Source organism: Notothenia coriiceps, unplaced genomic scaffold (assembly GCF_000735185.1).
Source record: "Notothenia coriiceps isolate Sejong01 unplaced genomic scaffold, NC01 NC01_scaffold00011221, whole genome shotgun sequence".
Classification (NCBI taxonomy): Eukaryota; Metazoa; Chordata; class Actinopteri; order Perciformes; family Nototheniidae; genus Notothenia; species Notothenia coriiceps.
In genome coordinates this window covers 6,368-26,792 of record NW_011343922.1, presented here as the reverse complement: position 1 = coordinate 26,792, position 20,425 = coordinate 6,368, and the positions used below count along the sequence as shown (strand labels likewise).

Genomic DNA, 20,425 nt, shown 5'->3' with positions numbered 1-20,425 from the left:
AAAGATCTATGATCTCAATGGGACCAATCTGGGTTAAATAAAGGTTTGAAATTAAATGACAGTTAAAGCAATTCAAAAATAACCTGGATACAAAAAACAAATGCATGCCTCTATTTGTCTTTTTTAAAGAATCCTAAATTCGAGTTTATAGAAGCATGAGGGAAGTCCAGCACACATTTCAGAGTGAATACGCAAGGTATTTGATGGAGAACATGATAAAAATAGTACATTACTTTACAGTAAAGTGTCTTTTTAATGTGCCCATGCATTATTGTTGGTTTCGGTGGGCGTGTTATACTATTCCATCCTCTGTGGCAATCTTTAACCATTTATATATTATATTTAAGATAATAGCATACTATTAGACTTGAGTAGAACATAATTATACTGTAGCTATACCATATTTGTTAAAGGAGGGCATTGATGAACGTTTATAAATAGTTACTTACACAACAATGATGACGTTTTAGTACAGCTTGCATTGTGACTGTTATTTCAGTTTTCCCAATGAGAGGTACTCCTAATCTTGGTCCCTATATTGTTCTGATGTAAGATAATTGTTCTTTGTGACCAGATTATACCCTATCATATTTAAAGCTGCATGTACCCTTCTTTTTTTAAAGAAACAGAGGGGTGGAATTCTGATTGCAGCGGAGTTCTGCCCCCGAGTGGCCAAACAAAACAACAAAGAGATCAAAAAGTCAGCTTTAAATTTGAATGAGGTATCATTCAAAAGATATGTAAAGTAATACCACATGTTGCGATTTAAGATAAAATAGTGATGAGTCTCCCTTTAAAACCTATATCTAGGTTTGGGTTTCTATTCTTACTTAGGGATTTTTATTCACTCAGCCATGATTGAACACTTTCATTTGAATTAGCTGTGTCCTTCAAACATGTGTCTTCCTACATCTCCTGCAGTATCTGGGTATAAGAAAGGTAAAACATGCTATAATCAAATGAAATTCACATGGTATTTTAGATCAGAAACAAACATACTCAATACAATAAAGGGAGGAAATAACCTATAGACTGTGTAGTTATTACATGTAGACTTTCTACAAAACTAGTCTTACCAACGAACCAAGCCGTAAAAAATAGAAAGGCTTTTCCGCATAAAACCTAGTGTCTTCATCGTTTTAGCCAATCACAGTCCGTACTTTGAAATTGACGCGTCTATCCACCAATCACATTATTGCTTTGGCGCTTAAAGCCACACCATATCCGGTGGATCTTATCAGGGAGTTTCGAGGTTTCGAGTCGACTTCGTTGAGCCACCGACCACGAGCTGTGAGTAGTTTCTCCTTCTTCAAATATACTCGTTTCTGCTTTTATAATGCCTGCATTTGTACACGTCTTCAACGTAACTTAATACATTTGGTAATGGTTGAATGTAATTGTTTTTACTTCCGTTAACTTACATGAGGTAAATGGATTGGAAGCTAATGCTAGCTCGCTAATAGAAACCATTCAAATAAAGCGAGCCGGGCCTAACTGCTCTGAGCAGGAAGTGCAAACACGGCGACGAAATATATTTAATTCGAGCTAGCTGCAATTAAAGTCGTACAGTTTATTATTATATTACAAAAGTTATAGGTGAATAAAAACGAAGCTAAACAGGTCACTTGTGGACATATGTGGGCATTGTTTTTCTCTGGTTGTCCTTACCCGACATGCGGCTCGATTACAAGCCGTCTATATCCTCGCCCTGGTTACTGTCTGACTGTTATTACATGCTGGCCTGTGGTTGCTCATCCTCTTTTATCCCATTTTAGAGGATCACACTTGAGCAACCATGGTGAAGATCTTCATTGGGAACCTGTCTCAGCACACTGAGAAGGAGGACGTGGAAGCTCTCTTTACAAAATATGGCACAGTGACAGAATGTGCAAAGTACAAAAATTATGCCTTTGTCCACATGGATGACCGCAAATCAGCCACCAAAGCCATCCGTGAGCTCCATCTCCATAAGCTGGATGGCAGGCCCATCAACGTGGAGCCCAGCAGAGGGAAGAACCAGGGCCCTGTGAAGCTCCACATAGCCAATGTAGAAAAGGGCTTTGACGATGAGCTGCGAGCCATGTTTGAAGAGTATGGCACAGTGAAAGAGTGTGCCATTGTCAAGAACTTTGCCTTTGTTCACATGGATAACTCTGATGAGGCCATGGATGCCATAAAGGGCCTGGATAACACAGAGTTTCAAGGTAAGTCAATCAATATTCAATTCAAGTTTTTTTTAGATGTCCTAACTAGGGATGTCACGATACTATCATTTGTATGTACCAATGCCAGTGAAACCGTATTTCTTCTTTTTTATTTTTTTTACCTTTAAACAGGTTATAATTCATCCTCAAATATCTTTTTAGATTGTGAAAACTATTTTTGGGTTAAAAACTACATTTTTTTTTTTTTTTTACAAACCTGCAGTTTCCTTTGACCAATATTATTTATTGCTAAAAAGAGCCTGAATGCACCATAGACTCTGTAAAACCTTTTTCCACCTTTTGCCAACACCTAACATTAACTAGCTCTCATGTGCCATCAAAACGTTGTTCACAATTTAACATAATCGGGATAAAATAAACCTTGAAAGCATTGACAGTTTGTACATCGGACGCCATTAGTCTCGAATGCTGGCCGTACAGGGAATTACGATGCTGTAAATAATAAATCATACGTTTTACGAAATATAGGCCATGACTTTGTTCTTATGTATCGGTAGCTCGTGACATCCCCAGTCCATACTGTTGTATTTTAGATTTGAGGGACACTGATTTTCTCTCTCTCAGGAAAGCGCATACACGTTCAGATATCAAAAAGCAGACCCAAAGGTGGACCCGAGGAGGAGGACGACTATCCGCCTCCACCGAACAGAGGAGGCTATTATCCCCCTCCCCGCTACCCGGGGGAGAGGCCCGAGCCTCCGTACAGAGATCCCAGAGATCACAGAGATCCCAGAGATCACAGAGATCTCCGCGATCCCCGCGATCGCATGTCTGCGTACGCCCCTCCACCCCTGCCCCCGCCACCCCCCCCCAAGACGAGCATCTTACCACGACCGTGGCTACGGCGAGCGAGAAGACTACGCCATGGTGGATTACTACGAGAAATACAGAGCCCGCCCCTACAGCATGGGCGGATACGATGACAGGCGTTCCAACGCCCCTCCTCCTCCGCCACCCCCCTCGGCACTGGTAAGGGAACGTCTCTCTATGGGGGCCCCTGACCCGTACGAGCGCCGCCCCCTCCCCCCTCCATCCTACATGTCTAGAGATCGAAGCCCCATCAGACGTGCCCCCCCTCCGCCTCCTCCATCAGCCGGTAACGGGTACTCATACGAGCGCTCCAGGCTCTCCCCGCTGTCCAGGGCTCCCATGTACGCGCCTCAGATGTATGCAGCCCACCGCCCCAGGGACCCCTACGCAGAGAGAGGGCCCCCGCCTCCACCACCACCCCCCCGATATGCGGGCTACTAGGCATCCAGAGGGTCATTCAAGGTGAGAACAGAGTGGATGGTAAATATAATTTAAAAGTAAGCATGATTCAGAAAATGTTAAATAAATGTGCACCGAAAATGAATTTGAGAGCTGAATCCGTTGAGGTAGAATCACGCTTTAAACCACCCCCCATCAGCCAGAGCTCTTAATTCCTGCTGATTTAGTCCAGACCAATATACAGAAACTAAACCCTTGCTGATAGAATCCTAAAAATACTGCTGCTTTAACATCAAAGATCAGTCTTGCGCGATTAAAACCCGCTCCTTGACATGTGTGGTGTGCTCTCTTCCCAGGTTTAGAATATTGCAAGATCGTCGTCGTCGTCTGCTGATGCACGTGGCGCTAAACATCCCCCTCGTCTTTGGCGGATTGCGTTGCGTTTGCCTGAGACTTACTGGAAGATACTGTTTTGCAGACCGCCCCGTACTTTAAAATCCTATGATTCCATGTCTACGGTTCACGTAATCTTCTGAGCTGTTGATGCCTTTTCTGTTCCTCTGCTTGTTTTACTGTTTAGATCCCTCAAATGTTTTAAAGAATAGGATGCTGGCCTAGATGCCTAGTCTATTTCCTGCCTAGTGTGACGGAGTACTGTTAATGCCAAAAGCCCTCTGCTCTTCAATTTTTCTAAATGGATATGCTCTTTTCCATAACGAGGGAAGACGTTTAAATAAATAAAAATACATAGTCTGAGATCAAAATCATTGCACTCAGACTAAGGTTTTTGGTTATTTACAAAATATTAATCAAAATAAGAATAAAAGTTCAGTGTAGACTTGTTTTTATAATCATTTACATGGTGTGGCAGGTTGTACGTAATCTTTTAAGATTTGCGACAAATGTTAGCATGACGAATCAAAAGTTCAAGGGTTGTTTTGTTTGTTTTGTGTTATCTTTTTTTGCGAAAATAGATTCTAGACAACCATTATGTATGATTTTGATTTACTTTACAAGTTGCTTTTTATTTGATCGCTTTTTAATAAACAAATGAAACCAAAAACTACGTTCTAACTGTCAAATTCTTCCTTGTGCGGTAGGCTTTCTAGTTTAATGGCTCGGCAGGAATTCGAAGTAATACCCAGGCGTTTAACTCCTAACACGCTTCAGCTTCACACCCTTGAGTTAGGAGCTTAACACATGGTAGTTAGTGTTGGCTCAGCCTTGTTCAATCCCATCATAAATGGTGAAAACCTGTAGGTCTTTGTTATTGAAGCACTCAATCTGCTTTCAATTGAAATCTTGTGTAGGTTAATGTCCACTTGATAATCTAAAAATGTGATACAAAGTGAGATATATCTTTATGCAGCAATTCACTGACATTTAAAACTGTTAAATGATGTAATATCCATTCCTTTCAACCCTTTAATGTATTACAGTTGATGAAATCTGGCTCTCCAAAAACCCTGGAGTGATTAAATGGTGGTGACACCCAATGTTTTTATGCTGCGTCTTCCTGATTTGACACGTTTTCCGTGGTAGAGGGAGCTCCATCACAATTTCCATTGCCTACCATGAGCTAAGCTAATTGGTGGTAATCTTAGAAATAGATAAATAATTAGCTTTGCGATGGCACATGTCGTCTTGCGGCAATTACTCATTCTTCATTTTCATTTAGTTCACACTACATACTACTCAACATAAATAACCTTGTATGTGTATGTGCCACCATTTGCATGCAGTCTTGGTCTTCTTAGTATCTTTGCTCTTTGTAGGTTGTTAGACTATCAGGAGACGCCAGCTCAGGGTAAGTCGTCCTCTGAAGATGAGCGGCAGCCACTGCAAGAGGTAGGTAGTGTTTCAGATATATTTCAAAACACCACTAATGCAATAAATGTGGTTTTGCATTTATACTGCAATATTGTCCTGCTCGAGGACACTGTTTCTCAAATGGGTCTATGTGGATTTCTGCAGATTTAAAAAAAATATTAATTAGAATTTGTTTAATTAATATAAAATAAATATATATATTGCAAAATTAATAATATAATAATTTGTTAATGATAATTTAAGTTAAAACTAATGTAAATAAACACCTTTCATTTATATATTACCTTTTTTTAATGCAATTGCTTTAAACCGACATGAAAATGTTTTTCGCTTGACTTAATTGGCTGAACAATGATTTCAGAGAGGGTAGATTAACTCTAGGTCAGTCTTTAAAATATTTTTTTCAAATCTGGAAAACATTTTATTGTAAAAAAATATATAGTTTTGCATCTTGCCAAAGTCTTAAAATGTATACAAAAACATATTCATTGTTATTTATTTTACATCGTTATTACATCACCCTGGGTATGAGGTAATGAGAGGTGTGATCAGTGAAGAGGAGTGGGATCAATGACCATAGCTGTTTCTGAATGTCGAGTAGAGCTGCTGCAGAGCCACTATTTCAAGTATACTATGTAATCAGCGCCAATCGATGACATAGTATACTTGAAATAGTGGCTCTGCAGCAGCTCTACTCAACATTCAGAAACAGCCCCTGTCTCTGTCTGCAGGTTCCTGCTCTGTGCCTCAGTGAATACGCAGCAGCTGGGAAAAGATGAGCTCAGAAAGCCCTGAAGGCAAAGGTGAAGCAATAGTGAATGATGAATTTCAAAACAAGACGTGTGCATTTTGAGATCTTGAGTGAAGTGTCTGTTTTTTCTAGGAAGGAAATTGTAAAACTCCAGGGAAAGTTTGGTCCATATGTTGGTGAGCTGGAGGGGGATTTCCAGTCCTTGGGAAAACCTGAATTGTTGATGACACCAAGACACAAGTTGGATGGAAGGAAATTAATCCTTCTTTCTTATTAAGGCAAGATCTCTCAAAGTTGACGAAGAGCTAATCTGTCCAAAGCAGTGCTACTCTAAGCAGCCATTTTTACCTACCTGATGAAATTAGGTTTTAAATTGTGACTGTCCAAATGCTCTGAAATGTTTACTTTAAACCATCGCATGGCCTTAAACACAATGTTTGTATTACTCTATTTGCTATATTCATGTAGAACTTGATTTTCTGATTATTTATTAACATTGTTTTTCCAGTATGAGAAGATTTGGTGTGTAAATAAACACTTTTCTCCCAAATCAGAAATTGTAGTCTTATTTTATCAACCCTTGCCTTTTTAAAACAATGTAGATAGACAGTTACATTTTCCCCTCAAGTGGGATATATGAACAGATGAGAGAATTCACAGATTTTCCTCAATTTAACTGTGATGTCATACCCTACAAAAAAGAAATCTCTATTTGAATACAGTGTGATGAAAATGGGTTTAGTTTTGTATCACACTTGACCATAAGATTTGTAAATGTCCCGTTAGCTGATCAAATCATCAGATGTGCTTGTTCAGCAATGGTTGATACTGTGTTTCTTCATAAGCCAGAAAAATGACTAACATACAAAACAAAATGCTGACACTGTGTCAAAGGCAGAGTACATCCTGATCAAGTGGTATGCCATCGAGAGTAAAAATCAAAGTGAACAATGAGAAGTATATTTTTTTCTATTCTCCTTTTCGTTTCCTGCTGAGGTCGATTGAGGCTTCCGTTCTGCACACTCCCTTGGTTTATTCCAGTTTCCAGAAACCAAGGGTTGGGTGGTGTTAACAGTGGCATTACTGTGATGACCGGAATTTTTTTTTTATAGTGCCAATGCTGCCTGTATGACAGATATCCCCTTTGCGTACCTGTCATTCCTGAGAAACATTGCTCTTCTGCTTCCATGAGTAGATAAGGATCTCATATTGCTTGTAAATGCCATAAAATAGGATGAGGATCTCCAATCAGAATTGAAACCGACCCTAAGAGGATCGATGACTCAAGCAGGTGTTAGCCAGCTAAAGCAATTCAATATTATCTGAATACCATAATGCAGTTTTAGAATAATCTACTCTCACCAATACATCTGTACTCAAGTGCTGTACATGTCAAAATACCTTAATGTGACATGGAAATAGTGTACATTTGTATTCACTATATTTATTTGAAAGCTATAGCAACATACAGCATAATATAAAATGTAACATGCTTTTATTGTTTCAGGAATAAAAATCCTACATTATATAAAAATGCATAAAAAGTATATATTTCTGATAATCTAATTGTACTATTCTTAGTGAAATCTAGATGTTTTAATCATAATTTGATAGAATTGTATAGTTTGGCTTGCTGTAAGTCAAGAAAACTACATTATACCTCCTTAAACATCTACTGGAACAAAGTGAAGTGGAAATTCTAAATGTTCCGAGAACTTCTGCTAACGGACATGTGAAACCGACTTTATCAAATGCAAAACTGGACAAACCTGTTTTGTAATCTGTTAACCCCGCTTTGTGTTCCAGCAATAGTGGTGTATGAGGGTAGTCACATATTTGGCCACAGCATTCACAACACCATTTAACTAAAACAGACTTTAATTTAAAAAAGCATGAAGAAGGCATTTTAAAAGTAGTTATTATATTAAGATCACAGCTTTAGGGAGCAGAATAATACTATAGTTTAACCTTACAAAGAGGTGACAATGACACAGCAGTTTAAGTTAGAAAGTAAAGAGCCTCTACATCATGAATAACATATTGCAGTCTCATCCGTTTCACTGGGGCCAATTATTCTGAGTTCTCCTAGCAAACTGTTCACCATTAATTACTCTGTGTCCGAGACAGGGGTCACGCTAGGCTCACAGGTGCAAGTCTCTCTGGACGGAGGCACTGTCAGGACTTCAAACTCCACCTCGAAGCTGGCCTTGGCCTCGCCGGACTCTCGGATGATCAGCATCTCGTACTGTCCGAACCGGATCAGGGCTTTGTCCGGGAGATCCACTACTTCTAGGTAGTCCAACGCTGAGCTGTTCACAGACAGCTGGGCCCTCTGGCTCAGGTTCTGGATCCTGAACAGCATGTCCCGGCTTCTGGGGGTGTAGTAGGCTTGGATGGCCAGCTGTTTGCGGGACACCCGGGTGTCAAGCAGGGCGACAGTGCAGGCCTGGCCATCGCGCCCCAGCCTGAGAGGGTCCTCTGCTGGGTGTTTGCTTCTTTTCCCCAGAGGGATGAGCCCGTAAAGACTATTGGAGCTCTGCTGAGGGTGGTAGAGTTTGACATGGAGACAAGGGAGGAGATCCTCTTCCGTCTCTATCGTCTGGGACACATTCATCGTGGATAATGAGGAGACCAGGTGGATTGGCCTGTTAACCTTTAGTGATACAATTCTGGGGCAGAAATAAAACATATTAGGAGTTCAGTGAGACGAGGTGAATTACAAACATAGGCAACTTTTAGTTAATGGCTGAGAAAATAATCACCAACTTTTTTTTGACCAAAATAGTTTTGCAAACTATATTTGATATAATATTTTTCGTTTTATTTTTACTTATAATTTCTGTTGTTAATTCTCTATTCCACTTGTTAAGTATTTGTATTTTTAATGTCTGAACACACTGATTCTTCTTCTGTAACAAATAATTTCCCAAATTGGGATCAATAACCTATCTATCTAAATATGGAGGTGTAGGCCTACTGCTTTTCTTGATAACTCAAACAATCATACACTAACTTAAAGACATCATTTGAGAAACTTGGGTGGACATTTTATCACTTTTTTCTGAGATTTTATACACTTTATGAAAAACAATAAGCGATAACAACCAACAATCACATTGTAAAAACAATCAAAGATAACGGAAATAGCGTTAGTTGTATCCCTACTCCCTAAAAATGTTGAGTGTGCATTTACAATAACTATTATAGGTCTGTGCCTTACCTGAATGTCTTAGTTTTTATTTGGAAGAAACTGAAAAATGCTAGTCGAATGTAGTTAAAAGTACTCGGAGGATAACGGTGCGGGTGCTGAGAGAAAACCGGGAGACTACTTCTCAGCATGCTGTTCTTCTCTGACCTGAGTTTCGTCATTCTCAGAGTATTGATGCGTTCACGTACAAGTCAGTAAAACTCAATGTTACAAAGCAATGAAGAGGAAAAGCTTTATTTCAGTTTCGTTCGTTTAGCGTACGTTTAAACTTTTCACTGGGGTATAGATAAACATTTTAGCCAACTTTTCAGCCCAACACAACGTATTTCCACTCACACACACAATTCCTACGGAGTCATTACCTCCAGTGTTAAAATTAATCGGTTCGTTAGGTGATTAACAGAACATTTATTAACATTTGAGATTTGTCTAAAATGTTGTTTTTAGACTGTTACTCAGTAATAATAGTATCAAATAATAAGGATATGCAACCTTCCGGGTCCTCTTCTGTTGTGGGAAAGGTTTTTGGCATTCTATGACGACTGTTCAATTGAAAAATACTGGGAGGACAGCATTTTGTAATAAAGTAAAGTATTGCATGGGTATTTCAAATGATTGTACTCAATGTCCCGTTAGCCAAAAATCTTCATTTTACCCCCTGCTAACTTTGTTACACTGTTTCTTCTCTTTGTTTTAGTTTTGGAGTGCTGTTCACTAATTTACCATCCATAGATGAGCCCTTTAACGTAGCATTTTAGCACCGGAATTTCCCTATTTCGAAATCTGTAAAAGAAAGTCAATACAATCTATTCTATGGTCTTAGCAGTGTGCTTCAGCCTGGCACTGACAAGCAGCGGGAAACTACACCCTGCTTTACACATCAAGACAATACGAGAAGTAGTTAGTTGCATTCCTAATCACCATTTTACTACCATACTACTACACATATCCAGTAAAAAAAATGACGATAGGCACTGTGCGTTATTACTGTCACTTACCCTATCTGCAGTGTGCATGTGCGAGTTGCCATACGGCAACCCAAGCAGGACACTTGACACAGTGGCTTTTGGCAAAGCACAAAAAGAAAACTCGAGAGGGATGAGTTATTGTTATTACAACGTGACTTCACTATTATTCAACCACTCTTTTTATTGTGTTCTTTTATTTGGGGTTAAGTACATTGTCAGAATAAGTGAGGAATGGATTTAACTTCTGTTAGACAGCTATAGCCTATGCCAGGGGTTGGCAACCCGCGGCCCTTTAAGCCCTCTGCTCTGGCTCCCTTGAGCTTAGACCATAAGCTTAGACAAAAATAAGAAGGAAATAAAATAAAAGTATTTGTAGGACTATTTATATTTTGTTGCATGGTTGAAAATGTTTCGTATCTTGTATTTTGAGGTGATACTGTGACACATAAATAAAAAACAAAACGGTTTTAATTAGGTCAACTAAAATATGCATCACATCCTGCTACGGTCCCGCGCCAGCGCCTTTTCCTGCGGGTGAATAACCTGACCCCCGGCTCGATGAGCGAACTACGGTTAAATCAAAGAAAAGTACCGGAGGAACACAGGATTTAATTCTGCGTGGACAGAGTTATATGCTTTCACAGCAAACGATGCTGGTTTACCGGTATGTTTGATATGTAGAGAGAAGTTGTCAACGGTGCTGCAGCCTTTACGTATCGAGGAACAACAAGGGAGAGGAAGACAGCTGACGATCTTCAGTCATAATTCAATGGGGTATGTAATTTATTTCAGAAAACACTTTTTGTTATATTCCATGGAATGCTCTTAANCCCCCCCCAGCCTTCTTCAGGTGGGAGAGGGACCTCTGCAGCAGGTAGATGACAGCGTCATCCAACCCGATGGCAGGCTGGTAGGCGAACTGCAGCGGGTCCATTGATGGTCTCTCTAGGGTCTTCATAGGCTGTGATGTCACCGCAGAGTTTGCAACGCCAATCTTCAGTCAGATGTGAATGTGTAATATAACATTTTCAGTAAGAATAATGGACAAAAGGAGTGCAAATACAAATACAATTTATTGAAATGCGAACCAAAAGTTAATCAAACATGTTTTAAATAAAAAGCACATATGGACAGAAGGTGTAAACCATAGTCTGTACAGAAGGTGTAAACCTATTAAATGTATAAGTAAACACATTTAGTCAAATAACGTGACAGACTAGGCCTGTGCAGTTGGTATCGGCTATGCCCAGCATGGGCTCCTCCATCAGGCCTGGTCCTCCTCGCTGAGGAAAGACCCTCAGTCCTCTCCAAACCAACAGACAGGACGTCCATCACACTGAGGTTTCTCCCTGAAGTCTCTGCAGCTCTCTGGACACCACGCTGTCTCAATCCGTCCACACTGAATATGAGAGGGGAAAAATGAAAATAATAAATGCTTTAGACAATAAGAAATATAAAAGTGAACCGTTGAGTTTTTTTAGATTGGCAATACTATTACTGTATAACTAATATCCCAGGTTAAGAGGCACCTTCAAATAAAGATTGGTCTTTAAATACATTTAGTTGATTTTGTCTTTTGAATTGTTTGTCTAAAGTCAAGGATCTATAACTGTACTTGTAGTTTTAATGGCACAGTCTGGTTATTATGCTGTTTGGAGGAGGCATCAGAGGTAAGAGCACTAACTAGCTATCACATGTACCTTAGCTTGACTTAAATGTATTAAACGTATAATTAAGTGATGGCAAAATATAAATAATAGTGCTGTCAGTCGATTAAAAATATTTAACAACGTGTTTATATGTATCTATGGCCGACACCGTCTACTTTAAGCTTCTATGCAACTCTGCAGAATCCTATGGGTGACGTCACGGACCCTACGTCCATTTATATATACAATCTATATGGTTATTACCAAACTTGTATGTGGGTTAGGCTACTGGAAGGGCACTTAAACCAATTTTGTAGAAATGCTTACAGTAGAACTATTTATTTCCTTATTATTAAAATAAATTAAATAAAAACCAAGGCAAAACTGATAATACATATATACAAAGTACAAAATACATTAAAACAATAGTACAATACATGCACATAATAAAAAAGGAATATAAAGCAATCACAGCCTAATTAAATAAAAACACAATACAAATCAAAATATGTCTACTTGTTCAAACAGCAGGATGTATTTATTGTATCACCTGATACATAAAGTATAACTTTTTAACAAAGTTAATCACAATCGGAAAACCTTTATTAGCACAGAGTAGACGTGTACATTGTTGCAGTAAAAGTAAAGAGGCAAAACAGCGCCATATCAAATAACAGGCAAGCATAACATATTAGAGATAGATATTACACAAATTACAATTTACAAAAGTAGCCACCCATGTTGACAACAATAATAGCAATGTTTTACAAACATTTTTTTAAAGTGTACACTGAAAAAACTGAACCGTTGACTTTAACTAAATGTATTATGCCATATTTCACATAACTGTATTAGGTTAGTTGAAAGCAATACAATTACGTTTAATTAAAACATATTAGGTTCACCTTAATGTTATGGCTTTCAACTAACCTAATAGTTATGTGAAATTAGTTGACATAATACGTACATTGAATTAAAGTCGACGTTTCAGTTTGTTCTGTGTCACATTTAGAATATAGTGGGATAGCAGCCCGATAGTCAAAGTAAAGGTATATGTTGCACAGTTAGTATAGATTTAATTACGAGTTAGAACATATTTTAATTGTATTTTCCATACAAGAATTGCGATGATTTGTTAACACAATCCAAAAAATCACATTGGCTTCCCCCGGGACACTGGGGGCGCTGTGGTTGTCGTTCGGCAGTAATGGCGACACACAAAGAAGAAATAACGAGAAATAGAAAACCCAGAGCCGTAGAATCTCATACCGCGCTGAGAAAACCCAAACGGCAGCAGTCTGCGTAGAAGGAAAGATCCTGAAACGGGTTAGAAGTCTTTGTCCAGGCCGCCCGGTATAAAAGGTAACAAAAAATCATATACAAAGTGGCTCGATATTAACAGCAATATAAATGTATATTATTATTTACTCGTCCACATTTACTTTTTGTGTAAATGTGGTGAGCGATGCTTTGTCTAATGGCGTGTCTAGACTAGAAAGCTAACCAAAGCTAACTGCTAGCACTAGCACATTTGCTAAAGCAAGACCAGTAGTTGTGTTTAGACTTAAACCTTGCGCTACTTTATAGCAATACAGCTCAAAGAAACGTTTAATGTTAAATTAAGTTCGACAACGCCTGTAAATGAACCAGTGCGTGTAGAACTGTGCCTTGATAATAAGTCATCCATTTTGCAATGAAAGGGCCTACCTAATTTACCTCTGGGACTTACTTGAGTTTCAGAGAAAAGGAGTAAGGCATACTTTATAACACTGAATACATTTTGTATAATGTTTTTTTTTTTTTTTTTTTTTAATTATTGTTCTTAGACAGATCTTTAACAATGGTGAAGATTTTTGTGGGGAACCTTCCCCGAGAGGCAGACCAGGAGGAAATCAAGGCTCTCTTCACCGAGTACGGCACGGTCACAGAATGTGCGATCATCAAGAACTACGCCTTCATCCACATGGATGACCGCAAGGCTGCCACTAAAGCCATTAAGAATCTGCACCTGTACAAGCTTCACGGCACACCGATCAACGTGGAGGCCAGCCACGGGAAGAACCAGGGATCTATCAAACTGCATGTAGCCAATGTAGAGAAGGGAGCTGATGACGAGCTCCGCGCTCTCTTTGAAGAGTACGGCACAGTCTCAGAGTGTGCTGTTGTTAAGAATTTTGCTTTTGTACACATGGCCAACTCTGATGAGGCCATGGATGCCATCAAGGGACTGGATAATTCTGAATTTCAAGGTATAGCAGAATTTGTTAAATAGTATTGTTGTAGTTGTCTCATTTGAAATCTGGGTATTTAATTTTTTTTTCTTTATCTGTGTTTTTTCTTCCTATTTAGGCAAACGCATCCATGTCCAGATTTCCAAGAGTCGCCCCAGACATGACGAACGGGACGACTACCCTCCTCCTCCCCCAGACAGGGGAGGCTATTGGCCTCCTCGTTATCCAGGAGAGAGGCATGAGCCTCCCCCTCCGCCCAGCTACATGAGAGGGCGCCTCAGCCATATTCCCCCAGGTTACCCTGCCCCTCCTCTGCCACCCCCTCCCCCTAGACGAGCCGTTTATCCCGAGCGCCCCTATGAGGGTGAGAGGGACAGATATGGTGTGGTAGATTACTACGAGAAGTACAGAGCCCGTCCGTATGGCATCCCCTCATACGAGGACCAACGTGGCGGTGCCCCTCCTCCCCCTCCCCCTCCATCCGTCGTCCGAGACCGCCTTATGACCTCGTCGCACGACCCGTATGACCGTCGCCCCCTCCCACCTCCCCCTTCCTCGTACTACGCCCGAGACCGCAGTCCCCTAAGGAGAGCGCCTAGCGCACCAATGCCCCCTTCCAGTAATGGCTACTCCTACGAGCGCTCCCGACTCTCTCCCATTTCCCGGGTTCCAGCATACGGAATTCCACGCGCCAGGGACCCCTACGCAGAACGGCTGCCCCCGCCACCGCCTGCACGCTACGCTTATTAAGCCCTGGCATGTTAAGGTGAGAATAGGCCTGAGGTAGACTGGTTTTTGTCATACATTTGGTCCCTAAACAGGCAGAGGCTGTCCTCCAGATCTTGTTGGGAAAACAAGGTTTGAAAAAGCATGCGTACAAGGTGACATTCACCAAGTTTTGTTGGTAACGCATAACTTGCTTATCAGCTAATATCAGTTTAAATGTGTGCCATAATCCGACAAAGACAGAGGTCTCAGTCTGAGAACGACTCGAGAAGCAGAACTCCACGTAGATAACTCAGAAGGAACAACGTGCTTTGAGATACCACTTGCAGACGCTTCATTTGTTTCATCTGCTCTTTTTTCAGGATCGTCGTCCGACTGCGTCGCCGCTCGCCGCCTCCTGATGCTCGTGACACTATCCTCTTCCCGTCTGTGGCTGAGCGCGTTGCGTTCTACTGCGATGCTCACAGGAGGAAATGAATTGCCGACGTCCACGTCTGTTTTTATTATTTTGGGACAGTTTTTACTAGTTTTTCTCCTCCCTGATTGTTTTAGTTTCTTACTGTGCTGTAGCATTTTTTTTTTATGCTTGACGATGAATTAGGCGGAGTTTTTTAATTTGTACTTTAACGTAAAAAAAAAGATTAGTATTCTGATGTTGTGTGTGACCTTAGAGAGCTGAATAATTTCAGCAGCAGTATAGGCGATACTTGTGTACATCTGTAGATTAAACTGAACTGTATCATGTTTGGTATTAAATCTAATCTGCACGTTGGTTCCATTGTGTTACGCTTTCCCATCGCAAAAAAAACAAAGCTCCATATGGCGTGGCTGAACACTTTTTAACTGCCCAGACAAATGTAAAAAAAGTATGTTAATAGGAAATTTTCCGCAAAGCGTTCACATAAACCTGTCCATTGTCGAACTTGTTTTTAATAAACGGAGTTGTGCAGTAATGTTGTCCACAGATGTGCCCAAATCATGCCCAGCGTTAAAAAAAAACATCACTGTAACCGCTTCAAATGATTCGCCAACTCCTAAGATCTTTCGAAAAAATAATCAGCTCTAAAGCATAAACTTGTTAAGATCGTCACGCTGATTAGAGAACCATCTCTCCACCTGTCTAAAATGCTGAAGCTTTTATCATTCATGACCTAACCTGTCCCCTTCAGTGCCCAAACTGAAACGGGTTGACTTGGAGTAGCATCTGGAGACCTGCAGAGGCAACAGGTAAGTCCAGGGCTTCAAGGACAACAGAAGTATAAAATACTGACAGCACATGCTCACATTCAACTCTATATTTCTAGTTTAGACCTATTTACTACAGAGGTTTGTACTAGTGGAAATCTAGACAATTGACTAGTGTTAGTTTGGTTATTAACAGCTGTAAATCTGCTCTATATCACCAGTGTTGGCTGGGGGAAAAAAGCTACCTATATATTTGACAGTCCTTTTTTAGGCAGTTGCAGTGTTTTCAAGTCCAGCCAGGGTTAAAATAAGAGGAGCAGTCAGACTAGCTTGTTTTTGTTGAGCTAGAAAATATTTTAATTTGACATAAAGGACTTCAGACACAGAGGTTTTACATTTTTACATCCCCAGAAAACATGAAGTCGATTAACGATATAATGGATTTGCAACAGTAGCTGATTTTACACAATTTTCATTAGTTATTTGCATTGTATTGCTGTTTTGGAAACTGAACTGCATGAATAAAATAATTAAAACAATAACATGGAGTCAATGTTAATGAATGTTATTTATTGTGCGTCTTTTTTGATAACATTTCCTTTTTCAATTTTGAGAAACACAATGGATATGTTAGAGTTTATTAAAGTCCAGAATCAGAGCATTAAAAGAGTGATTTACTGAATTTACAAAACAAGATGACAGGTATATAAAAGGTCCCCCTTCTTCTCATCCAACCAAGAAGCTTTTTGTAAACCTTTTTCAAACACTCCCTAAAATATCTTCTATCTAACACGGGTGTCCAAACTTTTTTACAGAGGGCAAAAAATATATATAAGAAGGGCTGGCCCGCTCACTAGAGGTATTTTGCCTAATAAGTTTTGTTTTAAGTTGGAAAAGTCAATCCAATGTAGGTACATTATTCTTGATACTTGAAAATGCTTTAAAAAATAAACAGCTCACAGCTCTCCAGAGGGTTTACTTTATTGTGTTGGCAGCTCATTCCTTAAAACAGAAGCTTCAGATTGCTTATAACGAGGAAATATGAAGGTTATATTTCAAGGTTGTTATGTAAATGTATTATTGGGCTTTTTTCTTATCAACTTAGATTTGTTAGAACATGTTTTCCACTTTAATTGACTGCATTTTTTATAGAAAATTGGGCCTATTAAAACATGAATACTGTGTAATATATTTGAATATTATATATTTAAGAAGTACAATATAAGACAAGCAAAAGTTTCTTATACTTAAGTCATTATACTTTTTTTATTTACTGAGTGAGGGCCGATTCAAAATGATCCGCGGGCCGGCCGTCGTTTGGACACCCCTGATCTAACAGCTCAGAGGACTTTTAACATTACAATTGTCTTAGAAAGCTATGATACCCTAGCACTGAAGCAGCTTAATGGAGTGTTATTACTCCTCCCATTCACCCACACAGAGCACTACAGCAGGTTAACATGACACAGCATAATTACACTTTGAGCTGCGGTTCCTCTTTGAACTGTCATGGCCTATGTCACTTGATGCTAGTTATTGTCCACACTCAGCAAGTAAACCTTCCAGGAATTAATATCAAATGGCAAAAATGTTATAAGCTAATAGCCTACAGAATCTTTCCAAAAAAATGAGACTTAATATAATTTACCTCACTCACTTTCCCCTTTTAATATATAAAGTTCAGTGAACTGACTTGAGAAAACTGATTTTTCATCCTTTTTGTCCTTGTGATCAGGACATTGAATAGATTCAAGATTCAAGGCTTTTATTGTCATTTGTACATAGCTACAGTATGTCAATGAAAATCATAGGTCACAGGCTCTTCCAACAGTGCAACACAATAAAACAGATAAGAGTGCAAGTAAATACAAATAAAATAGAAATAGTGCAAGGAGAGTCTATATACAAGTAAATGAAGCTTAGCGTAAGTTCTTTCAGGAAGACTGGTATACATTCAGTCCGCAGCTGCTTATAATCAGCTCATCACGGGCGTTCTCTTTAACCTATTACATTCACCTCATTCTCCAGCAGCCAATCAACGAGCTGCAGCCAAACTTTAAAATGGTTCTCCTCTCTCCTGCAGTCAGCTGTGATTCCAGGTTGTCATTCTGTCGCCCGCCTCCTCCCCATCCACCTCCTTTCATCATATGCAGTGCCAGGAGAGTTAATCCAAAGACCTCATCACACCTCCTCTTCATCCCATCTCCTCATCAAATCCAGATCTTCAGCATCATCACCAGTGTCTAGACCCCGGGGGGTTCCCTATATGCTCACGGCTGCATTTCCCCCTTTAGATATACGATTTCAGGATCGGGGTCTAATCGCCAAAGACTTAACATTTATCATGTGACATGTGTCAATAAATGTTCTTGTACAAAATGAAGTCTCTCCTGATTGAAATAAAGATGGTTCCCATGGATAGTAATACTGTTGTCATAGGAAATGAAACCAAGCTGTTTATTTGGAACTTCATCTTGTCTGCTTTATTATTGCTTTTTAAGTCTCTAATACGAAGCCATCTAGTGGATTTTGTCTGTTAGTTTCTGCTGTACAGGGGACAAACTAGCACCCATAGCAACAGATCCAGGTGTTTCCTGAGTTTATCTGGTGGCTGAATAAATAGCATTTGGCTCCACTTCTCTCTGAGCTGCAGACCGCTGGTTTCATTCAGCCAGACGAAACGTCACCGCTGCATTGATCAGATCATCTGAGCCCTGAACCTGTGAAGACAAACATTGTCAGTCACTCCTATCAGGTAAATAGGATCAGGTAGATAGATCCTATCAAGAGATGATATATGGCTGCTGAAATATAAACATTTCAAAAATTAACTTTACCTCTGTGGGTTGGGGATTCTGTTCTTCAACATTAGCTAAAAGAGAGAAACAAGATGTAATATGGCTGAACTATTGCCATTGATGCATTCGATTAAGGGACGATGTGAAAAAATAGAGATTAAAATTAGCTTTCTGAAGTTTGTTAATTTTAACAGCCATACAAATGACGATCACAATGAGGAACATGATCAGACTGCACAGGATGTAACTCAGCAGCTTTGTACTCCCATCTTCTACAATAAAATAAAGAATCCACTGTGTTTGTATGCCTCTAGTTGCTTGAGATCTGATAAATATAAAATCATCATAAATATAATCCAAAATTATGACTGAACATTGTACATTCTTCATAAGAAAGATCCAATCTTACCTTGCACATCTAAATATGTTGCTTCAATAATAAGCGGCTGTGAGTTTATTTTATATCCACAGAAATACAGTCCAGAGTCAGACAAATTCACTTGTTTGATTTTGAGAGAAATAGTTGAGAGATTGGATGTCATTTCAAATTTTTCTTTTTTAAATCCTTCACAGAATGAGGCAGGTTCGAGGGGCTCGAACATATGGGAGACACAGCGGGGCTCGGATGTTTTGACTACTCTGAACCACATGATCTGAGTTACAGCACTGGAAAAGTTTGAGCACAGGAGACTGACCTCTTCACCAGGCGAAACATCCACCGTCTGAGACTCAGAAGAGACACAGATCCAGCCTGAAACACACAGAAAAATGTGCCTTTGCATACACAACAACAGGAATTATATTGTTTTGTTACTAATATATTAATGATATACAATGCAGCGGATTAATAGCAGTACTTACTGAGGCTGCAGAGGAGTAAAACTGCTATTGTTTGAGTTCCTCATGTTGCGTTTAACCGTGTCAATGCAATGCTGCTTTATAACTCTAAGCCCCCCCTTCCGCCTGACACCCAACACCTTAAGGTGTGACTGAAGATGTTAACAGTGTGACATAAAGTTTTTTGTTTCTCTTCATATAGATATGAGCATTGTGTGCAGTGTCAGGGCCATGATGTTGGGATGTCCACTCAGTCATATTATTTAACATAAGGTTATTTCAAATAAAAGCTTGTCAGTAGGCTACTTGTGAGCCTCTCCGCTCACACAGGGTTCAAATCAGGACGGAAAGAGCAGGTTGGTGAAACACAGGCGTTTATTAACTCCAAACAATAACATGCGCGGGTCTCAAACGTTGCCCGGGTGGGAAACTTCACAGGTCCTTTGGCGACCTTCCAGGATCCCGCCTACTGCATAACCGAACAGAACCAGGTTACGACATGCTTTTCTTCCTGCACTGATTACCTGATTCCGATCAGCTGTCTGGCCTCCGGCCGAGCCCCTCCCTTCACTCCAGCAGCCAGCCGCCCAAACCACACCCCGCTGCCACAAAGACGTTTTCTTTGATAATGTAAGATAACACTGGGTGACTTATTGATATACCATATAGTCAGTTTGAGTGTGTGTTACTTTAAGGTTGTGTTTAAAGACCTGCCATTTTTTCAATATACTGTATAGAAACATTAATTACTTTTGTATCCTTTCTTTTTCTTCTCCTCCAACATCTTATGCTACTCTATCAAATGTCA

The 20,425-nt window shown here is 39.8% G+C and overlaps 3 protein-coding genes, 1 long non-coding RNA gene and 1 pseudogene across 6 annotated transcripts in view; 3 read left to right on the top strand and 2 right to left on the bottom strand.

The window, feature by feature from the left end:
- The first annotated feature begins 1,212 nt into the window (after window positions 1-1,212).
- Window positions 1,213-4,497, top strand: LOC104946622 (RNA-binding protein 4B-like; annotated as a pseudogene).
- Window positions 4,498-5,481: 984 nt separating this feature from the next.
- Window positions 5,482-6,245, top strand: LOC104946623 (uncharacterized). The gene is made up of 2 exons (XR_798474.1): window positions 5,482-6,067; window positions 6,148-6,245. It is a non-coding gene; the product is annotated as an uncharacterized lncRNA (long non-coding RNA).
- A 1,329-nt stretch (window positions 6,246-7,574) lies between these two features.
- On the bottom strand, window positions 7,575-10,306 carry tifa (TRAF interacting protein with forkhead associated domain). 3 transcript variants are annotated; one of them, XM_010772494.1, is made up of 2 exons: window positions 9,716-10,176; window positions 7,575-8,684 (listed from the first exon to the last, which is right to left on the bottom strand). In XM_010772494.1, exon 2 carries the CDS (start codon window positions 8,627-8,629, stop codon window positions 8,123-8,125), a length of 507 nt encoding a protein of 168 aa, XP_010770796.1. In that variant the 5' UTR covers window positions 8,630-8,684; window positions 9,716-10,176; the 3' UTR covers window positions 7,575-8,122. The 3 variants fall into 3 exon arrangements, with proteins under 3 accessions (XP_010770796.1, XP_010770794.1, XP_010770795.1); XM_010772492.1 differs by lacking the exon at window positions 9,716-10,176 and adding an exon at window positions 9,236-9,690 and having other exon boundaries at window positions 7,578-8,684; XM_010772493.1 differs by lacking the exon at window positions 9,716-10,176 and adding an exon at window positions 10,222-10,306 and having other exon boundaries at window positions 7,876-8,684.
- Window positions 10,307-13,092: 2,786 nt separating this feature from the next.
- On the top strand, window positions 13,093-16,518 carry LOC104946620 (RNA-binding protein 4B-like). The gene is made up of 4 exons (XM_010772491.1): window positions 13,093-13,202; window positions 13,667-14,089; window positions 14,190-14,837; window positions 15,160-16,518. Exons 2-3 carry the CDS (start codon window positions 13,681-13,683, stop codon window positions 14,819-14,821), a joined length of 1,041 nt encoding a protein of 346 aa, XP_010770793.1. The 5' UTR covers window positions 13,093-13,202; window positions 13,667-13,680; the 3' UTR covers window positions 14,822-14,837; window positions 15,160-16,518.
- A 1,822-nt stretch (window positions 16,519-18,340) lies between these two features.
- LOC104946627 (uncharacterized) overlaps window positions 18,341-20,425 on the bottom strand; it is a 2,581-nt gene continuing 496 nt past the window's right edge. Inside the window, exons 2-6 of the mRNA XM_010772498.1 lie at window positions 19,642-19,680; window positions 19,190-19,531; window positions 18,950-19,052; window positions 18,820-18,856; window positions 18,341-18,702 (exon numbers count right to left, since the gene is read on the bottom strand). Coding sequence (XP_010770800.1) covers window positions 18,646-18,702; window positions 18,820-18,856; window positions 18,950-19,052; window positions 19,190-19,531; window positions 19,642-19,680 — 578 coding nt within the window. The 3' untranslated portion in view covers window positions 18,341-18,645. The remainder of the gene's footprint in view (window positions 18,703-18,819; window positions 18,857-18,949; window positions 19,053-19,189; window positions 19,532-19,641; window positions 19,681-20,425) is intronic.